General features: G+C 30.5%; 1 protein-coding gene across 1 annotated transcript; it reads right to left on the bottom strand.

The window, feature by feature from the left end:
• Window positions 1-2777: 2777 nt before the first annotated feature.
• On the bottom strand, window positions 2778-24229 carry LOC143190384 (serine protease inhibitor Kazal-type 1). Its single transcript, XM_076394626.1, has 3 exons — window positions 24075-24229; window positions 5323-5508; window positions 2778-3081 (listed from the first exon to the last, which is right to left on the bottom strand). The coding sequence occupies exons 1-3, from the start codon at window positions 24106-24108 to the stop codon at window positions 3023-3025; spliced, it is 279 nt and encodes a 92-aa protein (XP_076250741.1). The 5' UTR covers window positions 24109-24229; the 3' UTR covers window positions 2778-3022.
• Between the last annotated feature and the right edge of the window lie 2368 nt (window positions 24230-26597).

Here is a 26597-nt window from a genome sequence, read left to right as displayed (position 1 = left end):
CTTTCTTTTTTGGATTGATAGCGACAAGCGCATGTTTCCAGTTCTTTGGAAAATGCTTTAACCTCAGGATGGAGTTGTTGATGTTGGCAAGCTCTGATAATTGCTTGCTAGTGAGATTCTTCAGGTGGTTTACTGTTGGACCAAGAGATGGATTGTATTTCATTTTATTCTCGAATGAATTGTCGAGAAGCTCCGCTTGTCCGGGTTAGATAAGGTGATGTCCGTGGAGGAATTTCCCATTTCCCCTTTAGTAAATATCAGAACTTATTGGCTTTTACCATTTTTAGAGACATGCGAATTTTAAACCAATCTATTAGTGATAGTTGAGATTAATGTTCCCCCAACTTTATGTGAATTATTGAAATAACACAATAACACATAATTTGCATTTACTGAGAGTCTGTAATATTTATAAATATTTTTCGTATCTTTTAACGAAGAAAATTCAGTACGGAAATATATCACTATATCCTAACGTTATACTATTATCTCTGTATATGTATCTATGTAAAAGGTCTATTTCATATGTTCATTGTTAACCGCTTTACTATTGCCAATATTAAAATAATACGTATTTGAAAAATAAATTGACAGATGGTCAATATTTGAATCTATTATATAATTTATAATCAAATCAAATAATAGCCAACGTTCCAATCTCTGTATTTTTACTCATATAGTGCAAAGTTAACTACTTAATATTTTCTGGATTGATTTATACAGTTGAATTGTAAAAATATTTTTTCTTTAAGTGTTAACGTTGTCTAATAAAAAAAAATCAACTTATAATAGATGAGTCAGTATGGTTGGCTTGATTTAGTTCCTAAATTGTTTACGTTCTATAAATATATACACCAAATTAGGCATCGATCCAAATACATGCTGAAATATTTGGCATAAACTATATAAGAAAAAAAAATTGTAGTCTTCCATTGACCTTGTCATTAGTATTCAATTTCGGGAATTTTCTCTGTTAAATATAGATTAAATCTTCTTAGTATTGGTAAAATTACATTACATTACTTGAAAGCTTCATGAAACGCTTCAGTAGATTAACTGAATTTGATCAATTTAAAATTAAAGATATTTTTAGAGATATTAACAATATTGAAAATGAGTTCATGTTGATCAGTCATGTTGCTCTGAAACAGGTTACAGAGAAAGGTTTATTACAATAAACAATATAGGTGGTGTTTTCAAACTGACTTCATTTATTTCTTCAATATAATAATGATTAATTACACATCTCACACAGCCTTACTCTAACTAATAAGTAATTGTATAAAAATATATTCTGTCTAACATAAATTTTGCATGTAGATTCATGATTGTATCTTATTTCACATTAAATAGGTCAGTTTTAGGTTAGAAATATGTAGGAGTTAAAATTCTTTTTATTTATTTTAAAGCTGTTTTATTTTAAGGATAAGAAGCGGCAAGTTGTTGAGTCGATGGTATAGTCGATCCTAGCGATCTGATCCTATTCTACGGGAGGACGAAAGGACGGAAGGAAGGAAGTAAGGAAGTAAGGACGAAAACTTTGACAGTAAACACTTAACTCGTCATGTTAGTGACACTATATAGCACCTCTCTTCTGAAGAAACGATGAAATGGGTTGGTCTGGGCAGCATAGAGTCGTAGTAAATTTATTTGTGAGTGTTAGTGAAATAGTTTTGTGAAATGCAGTATTTTTACCCAAACTTCCTTGGTATATCCTATGTAAAGTGTCTTCTTAAGTTTCGGAGTCTTCAGCTGGACGCAGTGATGGCTGAACAACTAAGCTATTGATTAACAATACACTTTTGGTAGCTATACACACTGAACTGTGATGTTTGCGCCTAAAATCCTAGGACTAGGAGTCCAAAGTTTTCCAAAAAACACATGTTTTCTTGCAGCAGGAACTGTGTTGATTTTGATGGAACTACAGTTTTTGAAAAATAGATTTTTTTGCACCTATTTAAAATGGTTTTCCAGAGAAAAGAAGAATATTAAACAGTTTCCTAACAATCACGTAATAGTGTAAGAACGGCGCATTTAATACTGTTCCCGGTACTAGAAAAAAAAATACTTCCAAACGTTTTGTTTTATTTTATTTGAGACATGGTATTCGAAAGAACCATCTACAACTATTGAGAACAGAAAGACATAAAAGTCTACAATTATTATTTAAAACATTTTTAAGTAATTGCCGTTTATAATTATTCACTTAATTCTCTGCTGCAATAATTTAAAAGCCTTGAGCTAACTATCTTAAGGAGTATTTTAATAAGACTTGAATATTAATTCAATTCTGAGTAGAATCCCTCTGCTCGAAACTGTTTCACATATTGTTAAATCTTATAAATAAGGATTATGTTCTAAAACTGTTATTTCATTTTAGCTAGATACTGAAGAATTACCGTTGTTGTATAGGTTCTGAGATTCAATCTTGGGCCTTTAATGAGCACAATACGTTTACAGTTTTAAATAAGCGATGTATAATGATTATTTAGCGTAAGTTGTCTATTTCTAAAATAATAGTCTCTCTTGTAAGGATTAAATTTACTTTCTCAAATCCTAAAACTACTGTTAAAGTAATGTCTTAAGTTGTTGACAATTATTATTACATAAGTGCATAAGTGGCCAAGGATCCACCATTTATCTGCCATTATAACATTTTCGTATAATAACATAACTGGCTAAATCATCATGGATTACTTGCAGAAGTTCATTAGAAGTCGTTCGAAGAATTGATAGGAAAATATGTCAATTTAATTATCAATAACAATAACACTAAAAATATTGCTAAATTTTATTTTGGTATAAGCGATTGATAATTTTAACTATAAATAGCTACCGAAAAAGCGAGTAGTTCATTGTTGAAACTATACAAATTTTATCAAAATGTTTACAAAACAAATTAAGAAATCCATGTTAATGTCCAATAGCTGTTATGAAGCACATGAGTATCGACAGCTTAATGAGGGTCATGTTTCAGTTAACTGGACTTAGGTGTAAAGTCGTAGGATCGACTTCTGCTGTATTAGGAAAGACGTACTCCACCACCACCAGGGCATTCTCCTTGAGCTTCGACTCTAAAGTCTGCAATTCAAAAATAACATTATATAAACACCAATTAATATTAATAGTATATATGTCAAATATAATAAGTTAAATATCTAAAAAGTTTTAAAATAAACATATAAAATATTTGTTGGTTACTATCTGAACACTACTTACTCTTGAATATGATATATCGATACATGTTTTGGACAGACAACCGACAAGATACAATTAAAAAATTACAACAGGTGAGTTTTAATAGAAATTACTAACAGACATACATTAAAGGTCAACGAAAACAAATCAGTGCATATTGAGGTTATATATAATCAAGCTGCATATAACACCAACTATACTATCATCCAAAATGTATTGGTTATTTGGAAGCACATTTTAATTACCTGTAGGTACATAATACATTTTTGTTGCTCAAGCAAGTTCTAAAACATATATAATTATAATCCAGTTATGGGGATCCAGTTGGGCGAAAAATGATAAATAAAATAGAAATTTCTCAGAAGTACCTATATAGTATCGGAATAATTATTTATAGTCAAAGTACGAGTGAACAGCGAACTATAACGTTAAAATAAATGATATTTTATAACATTTTTGTTTGCATTATAATGTTGTAACTTTTATGTTAAAATAAACTAAAAATCAAAGTTAAAAGCGACAATATTGTGGCTATGTCTTAAATTGAGATGACTTGAGTTCACTGCTACTTTGGATAGGCTATATACTGAAACTTCAATTTCACTCTCATGTTAATACCAAAGTATTGCAATCCTTGGGTAACATTCGACACAGAGAGATACAGACTCAAAGAAAAATACTGAAGCACTTGAACCATTTGATCTTTTGTAGTGCAGTGAAGTGTACTTAAAAAAAGAATCAGCAGCATCTTTTCTATTATGTAAACTTTTTCTAAAATTTGCAGAATATAACAAATTGCTAATGAGGAAACTTTAGAAATTGTTTTCTTCTTAATGTTTTTGACTATATTTGGTAGATATTAATTTTTATTAAAACACATTATTCGACAGATATGTGACGTATTTCCACTACAATCTGTCCACTCCTCTCTTATGTTCTCTTGCTCCATGCAGTTATTCTATCCAATCTGGTCCAGGTTAGGTAGATAAAATCAACTAATTTTGAGGAACCCCACAGTTAATATTCAATAGACGATATCTTTTTGGTTATCACTTGTTCTGACAAATAGTGAATGATCTAATTAAGCCTCTTACTAATTACTGTTTATAGAAGGTAATATGTATAGGCCTCCAGAAAGGGGAATGAGAAAAAGTAGCGAGCCCTGTTGGATAATACTTTTTTTAATACAACTATTTAAAATAGAACATTAAAATTCATTGTCTTTATTATCCTAACCGCACAAATGCACAAATAAAGTTAATTTTGTACGACCTAACGCATTAAAAACGGTAATGGAAATAAACGGTTTCTGTTTTTCTCATTTAAAAAATATATATAAAATTGATCACACCACAATCTATTTATATGCAAAATTATTCCACTGGAAATTTACTGTTATGAAACCACAATATTTGTCTTGCACAATATATAATATATAAAACATAAATATAAATTTATTTTTAAAGTCTAGCAAAGATTGAAGTGATGAATTTTGTTTATTAGGATTAGTACACTCAATTTTAGCAAATATGTGATAAAAAAATCAATACACAAAGTACATTTTCTAACCAACAGTGTGATATAAAATGAATGGAATTATATAAATAATATACAGACACGCAATTAACAACCTTGAACGTATTGTTCTTGAACATCCTGTTTGTTCTTTTTTGTTATTGTGGTGGCTAATTGAATGAGCTAATTATTTCACCATAACAGGCTGTGATTGATATCAATTTCCACTTAACACCGGCTATTTTAATTACTTTTTATTATCAAGCGTATATGCAAAATGCTGTTTCCTATATTTCACACGTTTCATTTATATACCATAAACGATTTAGGTCGTTAAAACTAAAATTAAACTGATTTCATTTAAAATATTTGAAAATATTCTTGATACGTATTGTTAATAGAACCTTTCTAGGATCTGCGTATAAATTGATGCAAAAAAATGAGTCAATTTAGTGAAATTACATGAAAATTAATATTAGAGTTATCTTATTCTACAGATTTAGTACCCTCTGATTATTTTCCGTTTCCAGACATGAAAAAAAAATTATCAATATTTGTACACAAGCTGAGAATTATACTGAGGCAATTTGTGGTTTTGTGTTAACTTACTCTTTTGATTTTCGCAGTTGTAGTTGCTAAGCACGCATTCGCTTCCGAAGCTTATTTTCTTGCTACCGTCGGTGGCACAAATTGGTTTATAGGTATCGCCGCAGTCCTTGGCGCAGGTGGTTTTCTTTTTCAAGGAAGCCTTTGTTGAACCTTTGGATGGTGCACCATAAACGGTACAGAGAATGGCTGAAAAATGAAATTAGTCGACTTATTATAATCTCAATTTGTATTACTAATTATGACTATAGCATTGTATATGACACTACGTTACTATAAAAGTCTAAAATCTGATACATACTATTATTGGTATAAATGACATGAATACAATTAGTTACTGATAATATCAAATAATATGTTTCAAAATTATATGCCTTTTCAGCTACTATCAGTGAATAATAAGTCAACGAGTTTATAATCAGTTATTTTAGACTAATGGGGTTGCACTAAAATATTATACTGACTATCAATCTAATGCTGACAAAACAAAGTTCCTCTATTAATTCCCAATACTTATCGCTACGTAACCTATAAATAGCTGCACGAGGACCTCGGAATCAAATAGATGCACCAAGGGATCCAAGATTTCGTCCCAAAACATGAAATAAGGTTGCTAAATTACAGCAACGCGGAAGCAATACAGCTAATGGACAACACGCAAGAAATCAGATGTGTTATCATTGACTTTAGCTTGCATTAATTGCTTGATTATACTTTGTTTCTTCATAGAAAAACAGACCATTGCATACAAAACTTTACTTTTGGAGATCTACACCAGATAAATCAATTATTATTGACTTACATACTGAATTTAATCAGGTTTATAGAAGAACCGAGAATACCGAACGCTTTGATCAACAGTCTTGATTTAAAAATATAAACAAGTCTACAAAATAACCAAATTGTTTTTGAAACCAACAAAATTCAAATAAAACAGCCGACATTTTCAAATCATCAGAAGGTACTGTACATAAAATGTTTATACACCATAATATGTATGTGAGTATGTGTACGATGACTTCAAACTGAAGACCTTGTTTTATAATACCTGGTCCAAAAAATAATAATGTGTCAACGATTCCGAGCTTTTTTGGAACTTTTAAAGCAAGAAAATGAACGAAAGCGGAACTATTATACATTTAACAAAAAAACTTCAGCGGAATGTACAGAAGTTAAAAGAAGGAGGCGCTAAAAGCAAACAAATCATTCTACAAAAAATATCCTTGAAAAAGGCTTCTTGAAGAACAATATGTCGATGAATAAGTCGAATTCTGAAACAATGTTTCCTTAGTTAGACTGAAGACTATGTCTATAGGTGCAGCGATGGTAAAATATTTTTTATGAAGGTTCTTAGAGGACATTCACCAACTTTAAGCTTCATCAGCAACCGTTCTTACTCTAGCTTTCTCTCCCATAGACATAAAAGAGAAACAAATTTGGTAAACCCAGCTTGTTATTCAAGCACCATGCAGAAAACTTGCCACACAACCACCAACCATAATCTTCATATTTTAATTTGTTGTTTTCTTCCTTTAAAGTATTGTCCTTCAGGAATGGAAACATAAAAACTGCCGTTATGAAGAAGAGCTGCTTTAAACTGTCTACGAAAACATGCTATTGTATTGTATAGTATTGGATTGTAGAAAATATCCTTACGCCCTGGAAGTTTTTCCATATTGTTTTCGTTTTCGGCATATCAATATACATAGAAATCAGGTGAACAAGGACAACAGGTCACAATAAACAGTTTGTATCAAAGTCGTATAGCATGTGAGTACCCAATCATCGTTGTGTGTCAACACACGGTCCCATCGTAATCAAACCAACTGAATACTGAATAGTAAAGTTTCAGTCTTTATTAAATTTAATAGATACAGTGTTTCTACGTCCGTTTTTTATCAATCAATGTGATAAGCAGCACGTGCATGGTTTAATATTTATATAATTTGTAACACGAGTGATTCTGATGAACTTAACAAATATTTTTAACAATTTATCTTGATATATAAAAATATTTGTATCCACATGCGTCATTTAAGTCGTCATTTCATATATTATTTATCATTAGAGCGCAATTATGTCGCTATCTGAGTGTAGTTTTTTGCTCTTATATTTTATTTTAGTTTATCCTTTTTTTATTTAATATAATTCCCTTCAAGGGTGATACAATGATTATAGCGGCCCTCCAATTTTTCGATACCATTTTTGTAGTTCAAAATAGGCCTCAGTTTATGAGATCACCTCTTCATTCTACGAAAATTTATCCCAGTGAACTTTTTTTGAGATCTGAGAATAGGAACTAGTCGCTGGCGGCCAGATCTGGAGAATACGGTGGATGAGGAAGCAATTCGAAGCCCAATTCATGGACATTTCCCATCGTTTTCACTGACTTGTGACACGGTACATTTTCTTGGTAAAGCAGCACACTGTCGCATCCACTGTCACATATCGAAGCAAAAACTCGGATTTATTACACTTGATCATCTTCAAACACTGCTCCGAATCATCAACTCGTCATTATTTTTGGTCAAAAGTGAGCTCGCGAGGCACCCACCTTGCACAGAGCTTTCTCATACCCAAATATTCGTGAGTGATATGATGGACACGTTCAGTTGATATCTTTAGAGTGTCTGCTATTTCATTCAATTTCAATTTACGGTCATTCAAAATCATTTTGTGGGTTCTTTTAATGTTTCCGTCGATAGCAACCTCTTTTGGGCGTCCAGTGCGTTTACCATCTTCGGTGCTCAGTTCACCACGTCTAAACTTATCATACCAATCCTTGATGGTTGATTTTCCTGGGGCAGTGTCCGGAAACTCGTCATCAAGCCAAGTTTTTGCTTCAACTGTATTTTTTCCATTCAAAAAGTAATATTTTATCAATATGCTAAATTCCTTTTTATCCACTATAACAAAAGTTGCTTCACTGAAAATGTTATAATTCACGAACTAATGATCCGACAGCTGTCAAATTTATACATGCCTCTTTGGGCTAAGTAAAAACATATGGATTTATTTTTTTCTAGTAACGCCATCTATGTGTCAGGCCGGGAACTTCTCAATTGAACTGTTATTATTTTACAGCAATATGTCAAAATAACTTGCACATCACTAACAAAACTATATTACATACATAACATATATATTCATCTAAAGCATCAATCAGAGACTTTTTAGATGGAGAGACAGACGGGGAATTATCGGGGTGTTCCAAAATAACACATTTACAATATTTTTGTTTGTATGATCTCGAAGTTGTGATATATGGACGGAATAAATCAAAAAGGAAATAAAATCTGAATAACATAACGGTGATCTTCAGTGGAAATTAAAGGTCTCATGTCAAAAAAAAACATGAGTTTAAAGAATTCGACATCGAACTCTGGAAACATATTAAAATTGATTAGTCATCCATATATAACGTGATAAAAATTTCTCGCTTTCGCAAATAGATCAAAACATTAAAAGATAACTTAACAAACTAACTAAAGCAGAAAATTTTATCTAGACAATACAGTCTCGATGGGGTTAGCTGTGGAGTCTATATACCATTGTAAACCAGAAGCAGATTATCTCCCAGTTGACTTAGAATGTACCAATGCAAATATGAATTTAGTTTTCTACAGCGACAGTTAATTATATCCAAGTAGAATAGCTGTAAGATTTATTTAATTAAAGAAATACAGAGTATTAAAAATTACTAGGTACTATAACAAACGCGGCTTAGTACAGACACTTCAGTAAGTATTAAACAGTTATTTTTTGGGAATCAATAAATGTCTGCTATTTGGAAAAGTGTTCCGTGTGACAAAAAATATCGGTGAAATATGCGTATATTTTATATAGAGTTTTTATGTAGTTTTTTTTTATTAAACTGTGTTAAATATTGAGTGGTAGAACACCCACCTTTCTCATTCCATAATAAACCGACTATATTACAAGAATTAACTCAAAAAAATAATTTTTTTATTATATTAGAAATGCTTGTAATTTTAATTGCAAACTGCAAACATCCCGCAACACTTCATTGGTTACGTATGAGAAAAACTTTGGTAGTTAGTTTAATAACTTTGTTTTTATAGTGTTAGATATTGAGGAATACAAACTGATGTATTTTCTCGCACTTGTCCTGCTTGTGAATTAATCCAAGTACAAATGAAATATAGTAATAAATTAATTTATAATTAAGATTGTACTAAGCGTATCTAATAAAGATATTATAAAAAAGATAGTGTTAGATTACTAGTCGGTTTAATATCTTAGTTTAACCTCATACTTGCACACCATAAGTCTAAGTAGGCTTTATGCCAACTGCTAAACTACTTTTTTTATCTTAAGTCAAGAATATCTTGAAGAAAGTATCTTCCGACTAACCACTATGTTTTTTTTTAATTTTAAAACTGATCTACTAAATTTTTCTCTAAATTTATATTAAATAATTTAATAATTAAATTTATTAATAATATTTATTAGTCAAATCGCTGAATCAGTCAGTCAACTGAATGAGACAAGGAACAATCGCTAGAATGATGAAACAATTATGTGCTAGTAACGTCTGTATCAACTTTCGTACAATTATTAAGTACGTTTCATCTTTGCCTAGGAACAACACATTTTTTCAGTGAGTTGTTTCATTGCTGAATAAAATTTGGACATGCAAAAAAGATTGTTGAGTGTTGCAGGATAGAAAGCCATTTTGGTATTAAAGACCAGCATCAATAAATCACGTAATCAGCTTCATTACTAAATAAGCACGGCCAAAAGTTCGGGAGCAAACAATAAAGGATCTAAGAATCCATCTATCAAAGTTAATACTGCTATTTAGTGATAATCGATTATTTTCACTCAACAATGGAACAGTAAGTTAGAATTAGTATTTACACTAGTTTTTAATGATTCATGATCTTGTAATCCCTCAGCGTTATGATTTTGAGTTGTAAAAGATCTTCTAAATATATTTTTTAAATGTCCTCCATCGATAAAAATTGTGAAATCGTCTCAAACGAAACGAATAATCTAAATAAGTCATACGCATAATCGTTATACAGTTGTTTGATAAACATTTCGTTGACACACCTTCTGTATATCGTCTGAGGCTCGAACGCGCAATAATCGTTCGATGTCGCGCCAATAGAACAAAAACGAAAATAAATTCTATAAATAAATATTTTTTTGCGTTGCGAAAGCTCGATAGATTTGCGTCAAATATTAACAGATCACGACCTCTTAAAACTGATATTGTCGCAAATTAATCCAATTTAAATTGTACTTGTACGAGGTCTAGTCCATATATCTTATTATAAATATTTACATTTCATTCTAATGAGAACGCTAGATTATTAAGTGTTTGCATTTTGCAAAGTACATGAAATAACAGTTTTCTATTTAGTATCATTCATTTATTGTATACAGACAATAATTACGGAACGCTCAAAATTGTATTTTCGACATTTTTGCTGTAATAAAAGTGATTGATGCCGAAGCTCATCAAACACTTTTAGGAACTGGTGATGCTACTCCGTCATACTTTCAATTACTTAAAAACGGCCAAAAATGACGAAGACAATGTAATTATATATTTATTGGACAAAGTTACAGCTCAATCCCTCAAAGATCTTTCCGACAGCTTAGCAATGGATGGATTACTTCGACAGTCTTTTTGCTGTAATAAAAGTGATTGATGCCGAAGCTCATCAAACGCTTTTAGGAACTGATGATGCTACTCCGTCATACTTTCAATTACTTAAAAACGGCCAAAAATCACGAAGACAATGTAATTCTATTTTTATTGGGCAAAGTTACAGCTCAATCCCTCAAAGATCTTTCCGACAGCTTAGCAATGGATGGATTACTTATACCAAAACGCTATGTGACGATAGAAAAGTCCCAAAAGAAGGGAAAGTGCCTACCATACGAATTTAATTAAAAAGGTTATTTCGAACATTTTTAACGAAGTTTACCGGACAAAAAGAGACCAGTTTTCTAATGCATATTGTGACTAGTGATAAAAAGTGAGGTTTATCTCAATGGTATAATATATATCAAAAAGTCATGGGTTAGTGCAGGAGAGCCATTAACATCGACATGAAAGCGAAATATTCATGGCCATATTCATTTTTCATATAGTGAGCTCAGTAAGGTGTAGTGTATTAAAAGCTGGCAAAACTGAAAGAAACTGTTACTGCATAGGTCGAACAACGTTAATAAACAAAATGAATTATGCATTGTTGCAAAAAAGACCAACGGTAGCGAGTAATGGACGCAAAATCATTATCTTGTCATCACTCGGTCACACGTTGTCGGATTTGTGAAATATACATTGTTGCAGCTCGAATGAGAAGTTCTAAAGCACCGATCATACTCATCAGACGTAGCACCTTCTGATTACCACTTTTTCAGCCCGATGCAGCATAGCTTGTCTCGTACACGATTTCAAATTCTGAAGAAGTGGGAAAATGGATTTGCGATTGGATTGCTGTCGGACCAATATCTTCCTTTCGACACAGTATAGCCACGTTACTATGAAGATGGGAAAAGTTGTAGAATACGATAACAAGTAATTTAGTTAAAATATATTGCATCAATTTTGGATAAATGTCCTTTAAAAGTGAAACATTATCAGAATACACGAAAGCATATTCAGCATTATACTATTTTTTTCTTTAAAATAATTCCATTTGACTCACATTTCAGAAGAACATAACATTATAATTTCATTTCAATTTGCCAATTCAAAATACAAGTCAAATTAAGTCTTTGAAAAATGGTTTATAAACTATGGAAATTAAAATCGAAAAGTAAATGTACTAATGATCAACATTTTAAGTCCTGTTCATTCATTAGTTAACAGCAGTGGAATAAAAATACATTCGTATACGACTTTAAAACATATTTGGGCTTAGTTTGATTTAAATAAAAATTTAAACAAAAGGTTTAAGGAGTGGTAGGAAGCCGGTGTTCTAAAAATTACTAATTTTGTTCATAGAGTACTTTCAATAACTAAAACAATATTTTCATTAATGTTCATAATAGAATATTCAGATCCTTCTTGTTTCGCTAATTTAATGTCCTCTGATTTTCAGCTTCTCTTATACCTCAAAAAATATTTTCATAGAAAACGAGAAGACTAAAAGATAATTAATCATACATACTAAGCTAATAATGTGGATATATTTTTTATAAGAACAGTCTTAGAATAAATTTAAATGTTATGTTACGTCTAATAGTTTCTTGTTGTAATAAAAAAGTTATTTTCTAATATAATTACCACAAAAAAACAGCAGTCATTGTGACCACATCCGCTAAAACATGTGATACTAATTTCGGGCAATGCAGGCAGTCATATTTGATGTTGCGTAATAAGTTGTTTTAAACAAGTTTGTAAAAAAACCGTCTGAACATATCCCGAATATTCTATAAGGTCTGAGAAATATATTATTACGATATAATGGTCCTAACTTAATTTCTACCTAAATAAAATATGTTTGGTCCCTTTGAGTCTGTGTCCTGTTCTGGTGTTGACTAGGAATATTAATACTGCCATATTAACATGAGAATGAAGTCTTTGTTCATGTCCTCTTGCATTATATATATATATATATATATATATATATATATATATATATATTGTTTATTGATCTGTCCTATGCACGGTCTGCCTATAAGTTATCTGTACATGCATATCTTTGCTTTGGCTATATTTTATTTTACAGGTTTGGGTTCATTTATTTATATTGTCACTGGCCTGTTTTAATTTTTGGATTGCTTCTTTGTTATTGTCTTTGACAGCAAATGTAGCCTCGTGATATTTTCCATTTGTAGGGCATCATATATGTAAGCTAGGTAAATAATTGGCCCCGATACACTTCTTTATGTTACCCCTGTTTTAACCTCTTTTATTAGCGTAGATTGCTCTTGTTTGACTCTAAATATTCTAATTATGATGTAATATTTTAATAGTTTACTGTGTCGCTTCAACAACACTTTCTGTAACTTATAAAAGAAGCAGTTATGCTAAACCTTATCGAACTCTTGTGCTATAACTTCGAATATAGCTGACTATAATTTTAACCTTCATAGGCCTTTTCAATGACATTTTTTGTTCTATGCAGGTGAATCCAACATGTCACTACTTCTTATTCTCGAAATATAATGTTATAATTTGCTACTAGTGTTATGTTGTACTTGCACATCAAGACGAGTATGGTATAAACACATCAATATGTATTTCCCAAATTAAATTTAAATTAAGCTATTTAAGCTAAAGTTAACGGTAATATTTATATACACCCAAGTTCGTATGGTTCAGTGATAAACTTAAATGAATAACTGTATAAAAAGAAATCTAGTACTTGAATATAATAAAATAGGATTAATAAAATTATACAGCCTATTATATCGAATTGGTTTGTGTACCATTTGCGTGGCCATCAATTTATGGAGAACATTCATTCATAACATAACAGCAGCCAAATGTAATTGGAACTAAGACCATGAAGTAAATAAAATGTTAATTTCATAAAAAAATTTGGAGAACCATCTCACAATATCCACTATCCAGTTTAGACTGTTTTCCTTACATTTTATAGGTTTGTTTGAATCGCTATGGCCCGCAAAGGTATTTCATTGATTCAATTCACTTCTATCAAACATTTATATGTTTGATTTGGACGGCATTTTCTGTTTGAATTACATAAGGAAAAGTACATTTAGTTTTTCTAGGTTTTGTGACTAAATTATAGTCAATATGAATTCGTTATAGTATATTCTCGATCTTAGAAGTGTTGTGTATCTGGATGTACAGCAACAAATAAATAGAACAAGTGGTTCCATTAGTGGAAAATATATTGCCCAGAGAATAAACTCGAAATATGTTTGAATGGAACAATGTCAAAATCAATATATTGTCTTAGGCTACATAACTAAGATTAAGTTTATTTTTTGGACATATTAAAATGCATGAGACCAGAAATATTTATTATGTGTATTTTTTTTGTCTTTTTTATTATTTAGTGTTGCTTGTATTAACTGTACATATACTTCATTTTCAAGTAATTAATATAGTATGAGTAACGTCAAAATGCCAAATCTGTGTCGATTTTAGCATTAGTTGTTCACAGTGTATTCAAAAAATATTAATATTAATACAACTGTATTAGAATAGAAATTCGAGAATAAATATTTTAAAATTATTTACATATTTACACTGCATTACACTGAATCTAATTATACAATTACAAAATAGAATCTCATTATATCTCTATTTTAGATGAACTTAGAATGTAGTTTATGTATTTTGTAATGGGATTTTGATTAAAGAATCATTTGAATCTATTTATACATCATATCTGGTTCAAGGCTCATATTGCTGCTTATGAGAATATTTCTTTTGAAGAGCGAATTACGATATCGCTATCTATAAACTGGTTTTAGATTTTTCGTATATATAGGATGTAACTGTGGCAGATTCTACGAAAAGATAATATAGTACGTAACATAGTAAACGATCTGTATTAAAATAATAGCGTCAATTCTGTCAAGCTGAAATAATTAAAAAATGTATTAATTAAAGTTGGCTAAAGAAATAATGATACACATAAACATTCTTATAATTATATTTCGAATGTTCTACTATATTTTAATGTATACTAGGTTCAAGTTAGTTGTGGATTGAATAATATTTCATTGGTTATTAGTAATTGTGATTATAGATTAAGACTAGAAAGAAAGATTGGTGTTTTCTCTTTTCTTCTCATAGTTTTCAAGCTTTCACTCGGTTGTCTCTAAGGATGATATCGCATCGGATGTATAAGCACGTCATCTGTAAATTGTGTGACGTTTCATATTATTCAGTAAATGCCCGTTAAAATGCGCGCTTTGCAGTATATTTGCAGCTTGCAAAGTATATAGTTGTTGTATTATTTAGATATTATAATTTTATTAATTTTAAAAAACTTTTGTGTCTAAAACAATCAGAAGATAAGTAATGTTCCATATAATAATACACTTGCTGTCTTTTCTACGAACTTTTTATTAATAGTTAATACAAAACTAAAGTTAATACAAGATAATACAAGCCTTGTTACTGCACTCCATACATTGCTAGAGAGCTTTTGCTGGAATTTCAAAGTGTGTCGTCAATCTAATTTTAATTTTAAAATTGATAATAAAAAGCCTCTTCAGCAAATCATATTGGTAAATGTGACAGAAAAAGTATCACCATACCTCTTACCTATCTAAAAACATCTACCTCAGAAATTATAAAAAGAGTATTGCTCGTTTGACTACGATAATAATCGACGAAGAATTTAAGATTTCGGAGATGACAATGTGGAACCGCCTCCACATTGTCCTCTGATAGTGGTTGAAGATAATCGAATAGGACAGTGACCTTCCAAATAAACACGCTTAACCTACATCACAAAAGACTCCAATGGACTAGACAACATCGAAATATAACTATTGCAGACTGAAGTCAAGTGTTGATGATGTTCTCTTCCGGCTAATCAACCTTCCAAATTTTGATTGATAAAATTCTCTTGTACGACGACGCATTGGTGAACAATTCCACATAGATTGCCTTGAAGAGAGAGTTAAACACCCGGTTAGTGTCAGGGTCTGGTCTATTATCTCAGTCAAAGGCATGGGAAGCCTATATATTATAGAAGGAACAATGAGACAAGACCAACACAAGCGAGTACTAAAAACCCAGATACTACCGCTGATCAATGGTAAGCCAGTGTGTTGGCCAGGGAGTTCACAAGATATGAAACTTCTTATAGGAAACTTCTTTCATCAAAGATCATTTATTTCAGAGATGCAATTAAACTAGAAATAGTCTGCTTGATTGGCGCAGTGGTAAAGGCGACAGGACGGTCGACTGTTGCAATAGTCGCGGATACAAATCCTGCTGGGACATGGTCGTAAATTTATGTTTGTGATTGTACTAGACAAGAGTGCAATATTCGAGAAGGAAAATGATCCCAGTCATGCTAGTAACCAGGATGGGTAAGACCAGATGTCTTCAGGGATGATTTCTAAGTTGGTCACTGGCCGTTGGTCGGTAGGCTTAATGCCGAGAACCGTGGTTCGAAGCCCACGTTAAAAACAGTAGGTCCTGTCTATATAAACCTTCGATGGTAAAAATAAGACTTTACAATATAAAAAAAACTAGAAGTAAAAATAATCTCCAATAATGCCCCTAATAATTGGATATATTATTCACGTAAAAATTCGTAAAATTCTGAGTTATTAGCCGATGGTCATCCCACTGCTGCGATAATCGTGGGTTCGAATACTGCCAGGTTATGGATTTTACTTTATGTCTATGATTGTAGCTGCAAATCTGGAAACAGTGCAAAATCCCATAAGGGACTAACCATCCCAGATACCAGCAGTCAGGCTGGACAGGGAGGTCTTTTGATATAGTAACTACTGACCAGTCTGTATACTAGTATAATACCGACGGCTTATAATTGAAGCACACACTTAATTTATCTTAAGTGATTAATAAACAATTGAAATCTATAACATAATAATTAACTTTATAGTATTTTTGAACAATAAAATTATACTTTATAATTGTATAGTGTATAATATTTACTTCTCAATAGGAACACATACTTTACGACTTCACATTTTTAATGCCCTATGCAAGATTATTTACTAAAAAATATCAACATAGTATTATAAGAATATTATGCTGTACGGTATTTTAATCCCATCAAAATCATAAATGTTTTAAAGATAAGTAGAACAATAATATTTGTATTTATTAATTCAGGAGTAAATGTAAATCAATAGTCGTGACTTTTTTAAATTTAACCTACCAATTACATTTTATGTTACAAAAACATCGCTTTTCATTGAAACGTCTAAGAATCAACTTACTTTATAACAATGAATAATAGTTGATAAATTTTATAGTTGGCCAGCCAGACTATGTGACTCCAACAAATACTATGTTGCAAAATTACCTTATCGTACTTTCCTTATATAACAATTATTTGTGTTTAAATAGTCGTTCCAAACTCAAACACTAAATTGAAACAGATTTGATATGACATGATAATTTCGTCTCATTTAGCTCTTTTTTATTCAATCTCAATCAACTACATTGAAATAATTCTTTCTAAGAACATTAAAGTCAATATTAGCATGTTATTTTGTTATAGTTTAAAGCCTCCTCTTTACCAATTAGTCTTGATCTCTAATGAAACTAACTACATAATTTGTATAGAGGGCATACATAGGACAAATAGAAGAAATTATGAGTTATTAACATTACATTTGTAAAGATTTTTGTTTCAAGGTGTTTAATGATTAATGCAATAACCTTGTATCAATTATTTTGATTATTTACTTTATATATAAGGTTCAGAAAATCAATAGTTAATTTATGCATTCCTTTATAATTCTATTCGTTTTTGGTTTAACGTACATGCTAAATTCAATTACCGACTTCAAAATTGTTTTATTTATATATTCTCTGTTTTAATATATAAACATGTATAACTTCATATATTATTCCATACTTATGTTTATACCATAAACATTAAGAAAGGTCATCATCTTATATTTGATGCGCTAAGGTTGTTACAGTTCTGAAAGTACTCTTACTTATGATACTTTGTTATAATGTTCAGTAGCGTACCGATGTACAATAATTAATACTTTGTTGATTATTGAAAGTTAATGGAAATTATATTTAATTAAATGCAATTGTTAGTGAGTGCTAGTTATTGAGATAGGTTGCATATATTTTAATATACAGACATTTATTATTTTAATTAATGTTATGTATCAAATACATTTTGAATCTTACCTTGAAAATAGTGTGAAAAAGTTTTAGTAATATATCATTTTTAAATTAGTATTTTTACTCTATTATGAGAGAAACTTTATTATTTTAATACATTGTAATCGAACTTCGATCACAGGGCTTTATCACTAGTGATAAATTTACAACCGTCAGGATTTGAATCCGCGACGATTGCAACAGTAGAAAGACCATCCTGTCGCCTAATTCTGCCAAGCTGGCTGGATTTTTTCGACGAAGTACATTTTGCAAATACAATAAATTATATTAAAATATTTAGTAAAAAACATTAAAACACATGTAAAGTTAAGGTTGAAAATCTCCCTAAATGTAACTATTTTTGTTCAGCAGTGTACGTATAATTAACTAGCAGATTGTATTAACAGAAACGATGCGAATGAGATTTTAAGAAAATCGTAAGCCGGATATTTTGTTGTCTAGCGACAAGTGGCTCGTTAAGCGGGATAAATTAAATAAAATTTGTTTTGTTAGAACATTTATGTCGGTCATTCGTAATAAGCAAATATGTCACTCCAATCTTTGCACAACAAGCCCAAGATTATAAATTTACGTACACAGTCGCGAATATTTTTACGCAGTTGTCCGATCTGTGGACACAAAAAAACAATTTTATCATAAATTTAAACGAAAAGGTCTTTGTGAAAATTGACAGAATTTGCCGATATAATAATAATAATAATAATAATAATAATAATTTATATTGAATAATTGAAGCAAATTTTGAAAAACGACACAATGAATTCCTTAGTTACATATACAAATTATATTAATTAATTTTATATAAATATTAATAATATCAAAATAAGAATGCGAACCTTTATTAATTATTAAAAAAAATTTGATTTTCGTTACATCTTACATTAGAATGCTTTTAATTTATAAAAAAAAATTACTGTTGTTTCGAATTACTGTGTACTGTTCTGCTTTTTCTTTTAAGTCGAAAACGTGGATAACTTCGTAGATTAATTTGATTTCGAGGTCATTATGCAGTTTTTCTTTGGCTACGTAACGATAAAAATTATCAATTAATCGAAGAACTTTGTTTTGGCAGTGTTAGATTACTCTGTTTGATGTTAGTCGGTTTGATGTATTGGTTAGGAAGTTATCCTATTTGAACTCAATAAGTTCAAATAACATTTGTAATTAACTAACGAACTGGTCCCTTTGATGTTAAATCTATTTAATCTTAAGTTGAGAGATTCTTCCGACTAATCAGTATTGTCTTTTGATTTTGAGGTTGATCGACTCAATTTAATATACCATCGAACCAATCGGTTACATTACTCTCTCATATAAATGCTTTAAAACTGTCTTATAGCCGATCTTTTTTATAAATTTTATAGATATTTTACAGAAAAGGCCAGCAATAATTTAAACATCTAAATTTCTTGAATGAACCAAGCAAAAGGATTCTGTCACTAGCTTTTAATTAAGTATTTATGACCTTAAATACTACTAAATTCTCGATAAGCCGGGATTTTTCCATTTTGAGTTATAAAAGAGCAAGACATGTCGACAATACAATCTCCATTTCAAGGCGCTATGAGTTTTCAGTGATTAAACGAATGGCATTATTCCTTTTCAGCAGTTATATAGTAGCTATAGTAGCTATAGTCACTATAACAGATCAATTGAAAAATCCCCGGCCTAACACATAGATGGCGCTACTAGAATTAAATCCATATGTTTTTTAATTAGCCCTAACCCTCAAAAGATGCGTAAATTTGACAGCTTTCGGATTATTGGTTTGGATAAAAAGGAATTTCGCCTGTTGATAAAATATTATTTTTTGAAGGGAAAAAATACAGTTGAAGCAAAAACGTGGCTTGATGCCTGTCTTCGGACACTGCCCCAGGAAAATTAACTATCAAGGATTGGTATGCTAAGTTTAGACGTGGTGAAATGAGCACCGAAGGCGGTGAACGCAGTTGACGCCCAAAAGAGGTTGTTACCGACGAAAACATTTAAAAAATCTACAAAATGATTTTGAACGACCGTAAATTCAAATTGAATGAAATAGCGGACAGTCTAAAGATATCAGCTGAACGTGTACATCATATCTTTCACGAATATTTGGGTATGAGAAAGATCTATGGAAAGTTGGTGCCGCGCGAACTCACTTTTGACCAAAAACAAAAACGAGTTGATGATTCAGAGCGGTGTTTGAAAATGATCAAGCGTAATAAACTCGATTTATTGCGTCGATATGTGACAATGTATGAAACATTGCTCCATCATTTCACTCCGAAGTCCAATCCAGTCATCCGAGTGGACTGCACACGATGAACCCGCTCCAAAGCGTGGGAAAACGCAACAGTCGGCTGGCAAGGTCATGGCGTCTGTATTTTGGGATGCACATGGAATAATTTTGATTGACTACCTTGAAAAAGAAGGACCATCAAAAGCAAATATTACATAGCGTTAATGGACCGTTTGAAGGACAAAATCGCTGAAAAACGGCCGTATTTGAAGAAAAAAGTGCTGCTTCACCAAGACAATGCATCGTGCCACAAGTCAGTAAAAGCGATGGAAAAATGAAGTGGGATTCCAATTACTTCCTCATCCCAGCGACCGTTTCCTGTTTTCAAATCTCAAAAGAATGCTCGCTGGGAAGAAATTTTCGTCGAATGAGCAGGTGATCACCGAAACTGACGCCTATTTTGAAGCCAAGGACAAATCGTACTACAAAAATGGTATCGAAAAGTTGGAGGGTCGCTATAATCAGTGTATCACCCTTGAAGGGAATTATGTTGCGTAAAACAACTAAATGTGCCAAAAATTTGTTTTACAATGGTAGGCCGGGGACTTTTCAATTGACCTCTTATTAATATTTTATTTAATTTTTTACCGGCCTTTAACTTAATTACTAGAGAAGAACTAAAACAACTTTCGAATAAATACGTACTTAAACCTTGTCATAATCTAAACAAAAGTTTCTCTTTTAACTATGTTTAATATGTTAAGATCTAGTTATTAACCGCAACCTACCACAAATTCATTCACAGATCATCCAACAGTTGCGGATATATTGTATTACGAAAAGAAAACTTAAAAGAAAAAAATACTTTAGTTAGTTAATAGGCGTTATTTGAATCGTAAATAAATAAAATAGTTTTCTCTAAATATATAAATTAATTCCTATTTCCTTTGGTCACTCCATAACTAGAGAACGACATCATTTTTAAAATTTCTAATATATTGGAGAAGGTTCTTACCGAAAGGCAAAATCACAATTCCGCACAAAATTGATACTTTTAATAAAAGTAAAGAGTATTTAAACTTGGCGCGTTTAATAGTTTGACAATCACAGTAGCACAAATGTCGTTTAACAAATGTATCGATCGGCACATATCCATCAAAGAACGTATTATTATATTTTGTATACGCATGATTATGTTTATTAATTTCTTAATGCACAGTCCATCTGATCTAAACGTTTATCTAGGGTTGAGTTTTTTGATTGAGCTTTATTTCATCGAAATCACGCCTTATATTAAAAGATTAATTTAATATCGATTCTTAGTAAATTTTAATAGACTAACGCGTGGTATGGGAGATAACACAGAGGGATTAAGGGAGCGAATTTTTAAATTTTATTTAATTTTTTTTCAAAATGTCACCTATTAAACGAACTTATTAACCAAGAGAGTTTTTTTTTGGATCCAGCTAATGGATTCAGGAATACACATCCTCGGCTAGTGTGTTTTAGAAGTCATTTGAATCGTTTAACAAGTTAATTTTTTTCATCTCATTGGCCTCTAGGAAATTGTGAAGAGGAAGAACATGTGGGCTCTTTAAATAATTATAATAGCGGGAGATGACTCTATAACTGAAATTCCAAATGTTCCTATATGAATAGACGAGGCAAGGCAATATCTTATGCCCCAGAATATAGTTTCATTATACTGCCAGTAGGGCCCTTTTAATTAATTTTCAATTTTTAAACCCTTATTTTATCCCGCGATATTGCCACGTCGATAATATAACATATTTTTGTGAAATATCCTTAAAAAATGTAAATTCAAAACCTTTTATTTTAATTGTACCCTACAAAATGATTTTCTATATAGAATATTACAAACAATAAGGTGTATGGATCTAATGGATTAAATTGATGGCACTAAACAAATATGAAAAATGAAAAAGACGGATGCGATAATTTTGATTTGTAATGCACCAAAGTTTTTTGCCTATGGTTATATATATATATATATATATATATATATATATATATATATATATATATATATATATATATATATTATAGATAAATTTGCATTATATATTTATTGTTATCGATTATATTTGTATTTATTTACTTTTACATATATTTATATTTAATTGAATTTTATTTAATAAATTTATTTCAGAAAAAAATTGTTTTTTATTTAAATATCATTGGTCAATTAAACATAACCTCATGGCTGTCACGTGCCTAGCATTACTAATGAGCCAATCAAATGTCTTCACAGTAAAATATTTTTCTTACAGGTGCCTATAATGGAGATTTAAATTAACCAATCAAATTACTGGAATGGCCAATTATGCGACCTCTGGATGTTGGGTAAAGCAAACCTTTACGCCAGAGTCCCCTAATGAGTTGCATCTCTATTACTCTATGAATATATTTAAGTCGTTGAAAAACTTAATTAAAATACTTCGCCATTTTGTGATGAATAATACATTTCGAACAACAAAATAACAAAACATGGTTTTAATTAATACGGCTGATGCTGTCATTAAAATGTTATATTAACGTATTATCAATTTTTGATAAAATGGTCAATAACCTATTCGTATTATATTATTCTTCGTAAAAATAAAATTGGTTTTATCTGTTTATCCTTAATTATTCGTCAGATGGTTTTTTTTTCCTGTTTTCATTAAAATTATTTTTGCTTTGTCACGATGAAACCGTAACAAAATAAGTTTTGTATTATTTTTTTTTAATTTACAGTAAATCCTTGACGGACGAATTATATTTAAGGATTTGATATACATCAATTTTATTTCCTTAAATTAATTATGTGATTGATACTATTTTTGCGTTTGGGTGTATATATTCATATCAACTAAACATATATTGTGAATTGAATAAAAATATTTTTCTTAATAAATGTTTCTATATTAGGACATTAAATAATCCAGAATTGGATAGTTGGTAGAAATAGTTATAAACTGCATTAACCAGATATCTTGGTTAAAATGATTTAATATATTATAGGTACGATTTAAAATAAAGAAATAATAATGCTTTAGCTTACAGATGGTAAGTTATGGTTTAGTAATAATTATATTGATAAACATTTAAGAATATGTTTAACATTTTATAGAAAATGAACGTTCATTATGATTCTTATTTGTACTTTTGACCCTATAACTAATATAATTGATTTTTTATTATTTTCTCCAATATTTTTAACAGTTTTGTTCAAAAACAAACAAACAACAAATTCAAAATAATAACATATTGATTAATAAACGAATATTATTATTTAGATTACCTAAAAAGTGTTTTTATAATTATATGTTTAAATAATAAAAAATAATTATACCTTTTAAATCAATTACAGAATTGGAGTCAATTGTATTTTAGTATTATTAATTTGGTATTGGAATCAGGTAAACAATTTTAAACCATTTAAAACAACAAAAAACAAACAAAAGCTTGTGGCTATGAATATCTATGTAATTGTTGTCCATAATTTGGGATTTTTAATTTTGTTTAGATTGTTTAATTTGTTTAGTTTGAAGCTGGCCAGCAAGCAGATGGTCTGTATAATATAAATCATTGGTATGCACATATTCTATAAACATTAATCGAAAAATATATTCAACTATGATTTTGAAAACAATACACTATTGTTTCGTTTAGTTGGTGCGGCTATACGGTGTAACAAAACAATAACATACTCACCAAGGACTACCAACAACACCAAAGACAACTTCATGATTAGATATTTGCAGGTATTACTCGCTACTGGTAACCGTTCGACCTGTGGGCAGTTTTTTTATAGGGGTCCCCACTTTTATTTAAATTGTTTAAACGAGAACAAGAAGAATGACGGATTAACGGTCTCGCATATTACAGGGTGGTTCGCGAAAAGTGACAACATTGTCAACGATTTATTTACAGCGCTTAAAATAAAGAGCGTAGTTGATGGTGAATTAGTAGCATAATCTTCTAATCAGTTTGGAGCGGTGATAATTGACCAATTTTCACCAGCTCGATAACATAATGATGATACATTGTTTTCCTCCTTCTTTAGATACAGTAAAATGTTAAAGTATATTCTGTATAATGGGTTCACAGATACAATAGAACACTTATTCATGGAAAACCTACAAATGTCATTAAAATATATTAAGATGTTTTGGTCAAAACAACGTTCTCATAACTGTTTGTTGCATTTCTGGGAATAGCGAGAAATCTAATGAAGCTGAATTGTTTTTTTTTAAATATATTTTCTGGAGTCTGTTTTTACCAACTAATGTTTATCTGGACTGGACTTACAGTTTAACGTGGGCTCCGAACCACGGTCCTCGGCATTAAACCTACCGACTGACGAGTGACCAACTTAGAAAGCATCCCAGAAGACATCCGGTCTTAACCAGGCGTGTTTACTGGCGTGACTGGGATCATTTTCCTTGTCGGATTTTGCCCAAGGACAATTATAACTGTTAAAGAAGTACAAATATAAATTTACGATTACGCCACAACAGCAGGACGACCGTCTTGTCGCCATTACCACTGCGTTAACCAAGCCGGCGAAGCTAAATTGTTGAATTCTGCATGGAAAAATCACAAAGAACTAATGCCAATGACACATAAGAAAGAGTATTAACTTGATTAAAAAAAACAAACGTTTTCGATCATTAGTGCAGCCTGCTAAAATGAATAGCTTCACGGAATCAACTATTAAAACAATGTGTAATACTCAAATAGTATTATTTGTTAACATTTGGCACAAAGGAAATAATGTATAATGAACATTCCAATAACATAAGAATAGTAAAGCACAAACTATTATAACGGCTTAGGCATTGATGCGTGAATATCTACGAAATAATATACATTAATAAATTGTATTAATACTGAATACATATCCATACCGATAAATTGATAATAAAATCACTCACACAAATCATTACATCAATATAAATTTGCATCATTATAATATCTAAGTACTTAAAAGATATATATAACTGTTTTCAGAGAAACAAATTAAGAGGGTATAAAAGCTAGTTTACGTTAGTTAGAAGAATATTAGGGATAACACCCCTGAAAAGATTTAATACTCACAGGAAAATAAACACAATCTTGCCAACTCCAAAGACGAACATTTAGCTGCTGATGAGTGAAGTCACTAGTTGACAAGTATATTTATTCAATATTCTAGGACTGCTGATTTCTAATCATCAGAATTTGAGCTATCCAATCATAGCATCATTATCAGTTGCTGGTGATGTAATTTTCTTTTGCTCGCAAAATAAACAACATTGTCTGGAACTTGTATTTTCAGTATTTCGCCACCGTGTCCCACCGAGCCATGCCGCGTTGATCCGAACCCATGGTAATCAGAAAACGCTGTTAGGTGAGTACGCTGGAGCAGAAGAGCTTCCCATTTGAGCTTCAACAGTATATCCTTCACAGTTCTTGCAATATGTGGCCGATTGTTGTCATTTCGATTAATAAAATACCCAGTACTTTCAACTTTGATATATTTTTAATTTTTTGAATCGATAAATCTTATAAGGAATTTTTAAATTGAAATATCTTACATTTTACATAAGGAAACGAAACTTTATATTACTACTCATTACTAAGTGATACTCAGATTATAAGGTACATATTTATAATTTAAATTTAAATTAGAAGTTAATGTTTGAATTACATACCAAATCATTCTTTCATTGCAAATCAAATTAAATATCACATATAATGAATCAATAACAACTAAAATAATAGTATAATGGATATATATATATATATATATATATATATATATATATATATATATATATATATATATATATATATATATTCTGTTTTGATCATCCTATAAAATATTTATTATAGAACATAAATCATTTCCACGAAGATATTAAATATAATTTATATGTTGATAAATAATGATGCAGATGTTATTATTAAAATGAAATATTTGAAACATATCAATACTAGGTTGGGAAAAAAGTAATATTTCGTATATAGCTTTAGAGTTCCATATCCAAGTAATACTTCTTCACTTAAGCCCTGTTATATCGCGTTTGAAAGCCAACAGTACATAGAATAATTCTAGACTAAGATAACGTCATTGGTCACTTATTCAAAATTTACTGCGCTTTGAACTTGGAGATTGCCGAAGATAATTTTCATCAAATTTTGTTTATTTGTCAATTTTTTCCAATCATTTATGAAATTATTAAACACGTCGAG

Source organism: Rhynchophorus ferrugineus, unplaced genomic scaffold (genome assembly GCF_030347505.1).
Source record: "Rhynchophorus ferrugineus isolate W39M unplaced genomic scaffold, kcgeb_rfMv2 rfM2, whole genome shotgun sequence".
Classification (NCBI taxonomy): Eukaryota; Metazoa; Arthropoda; class Insecta; order Coleoptera; family Curculionidae; genus Rhynchophorus; species Rhynchophorus ferrugineus.
Note: the sequence above shows the minus strand (reverse complement) of the source record. Positions and strands in the feature narration are given on the sequence as shown.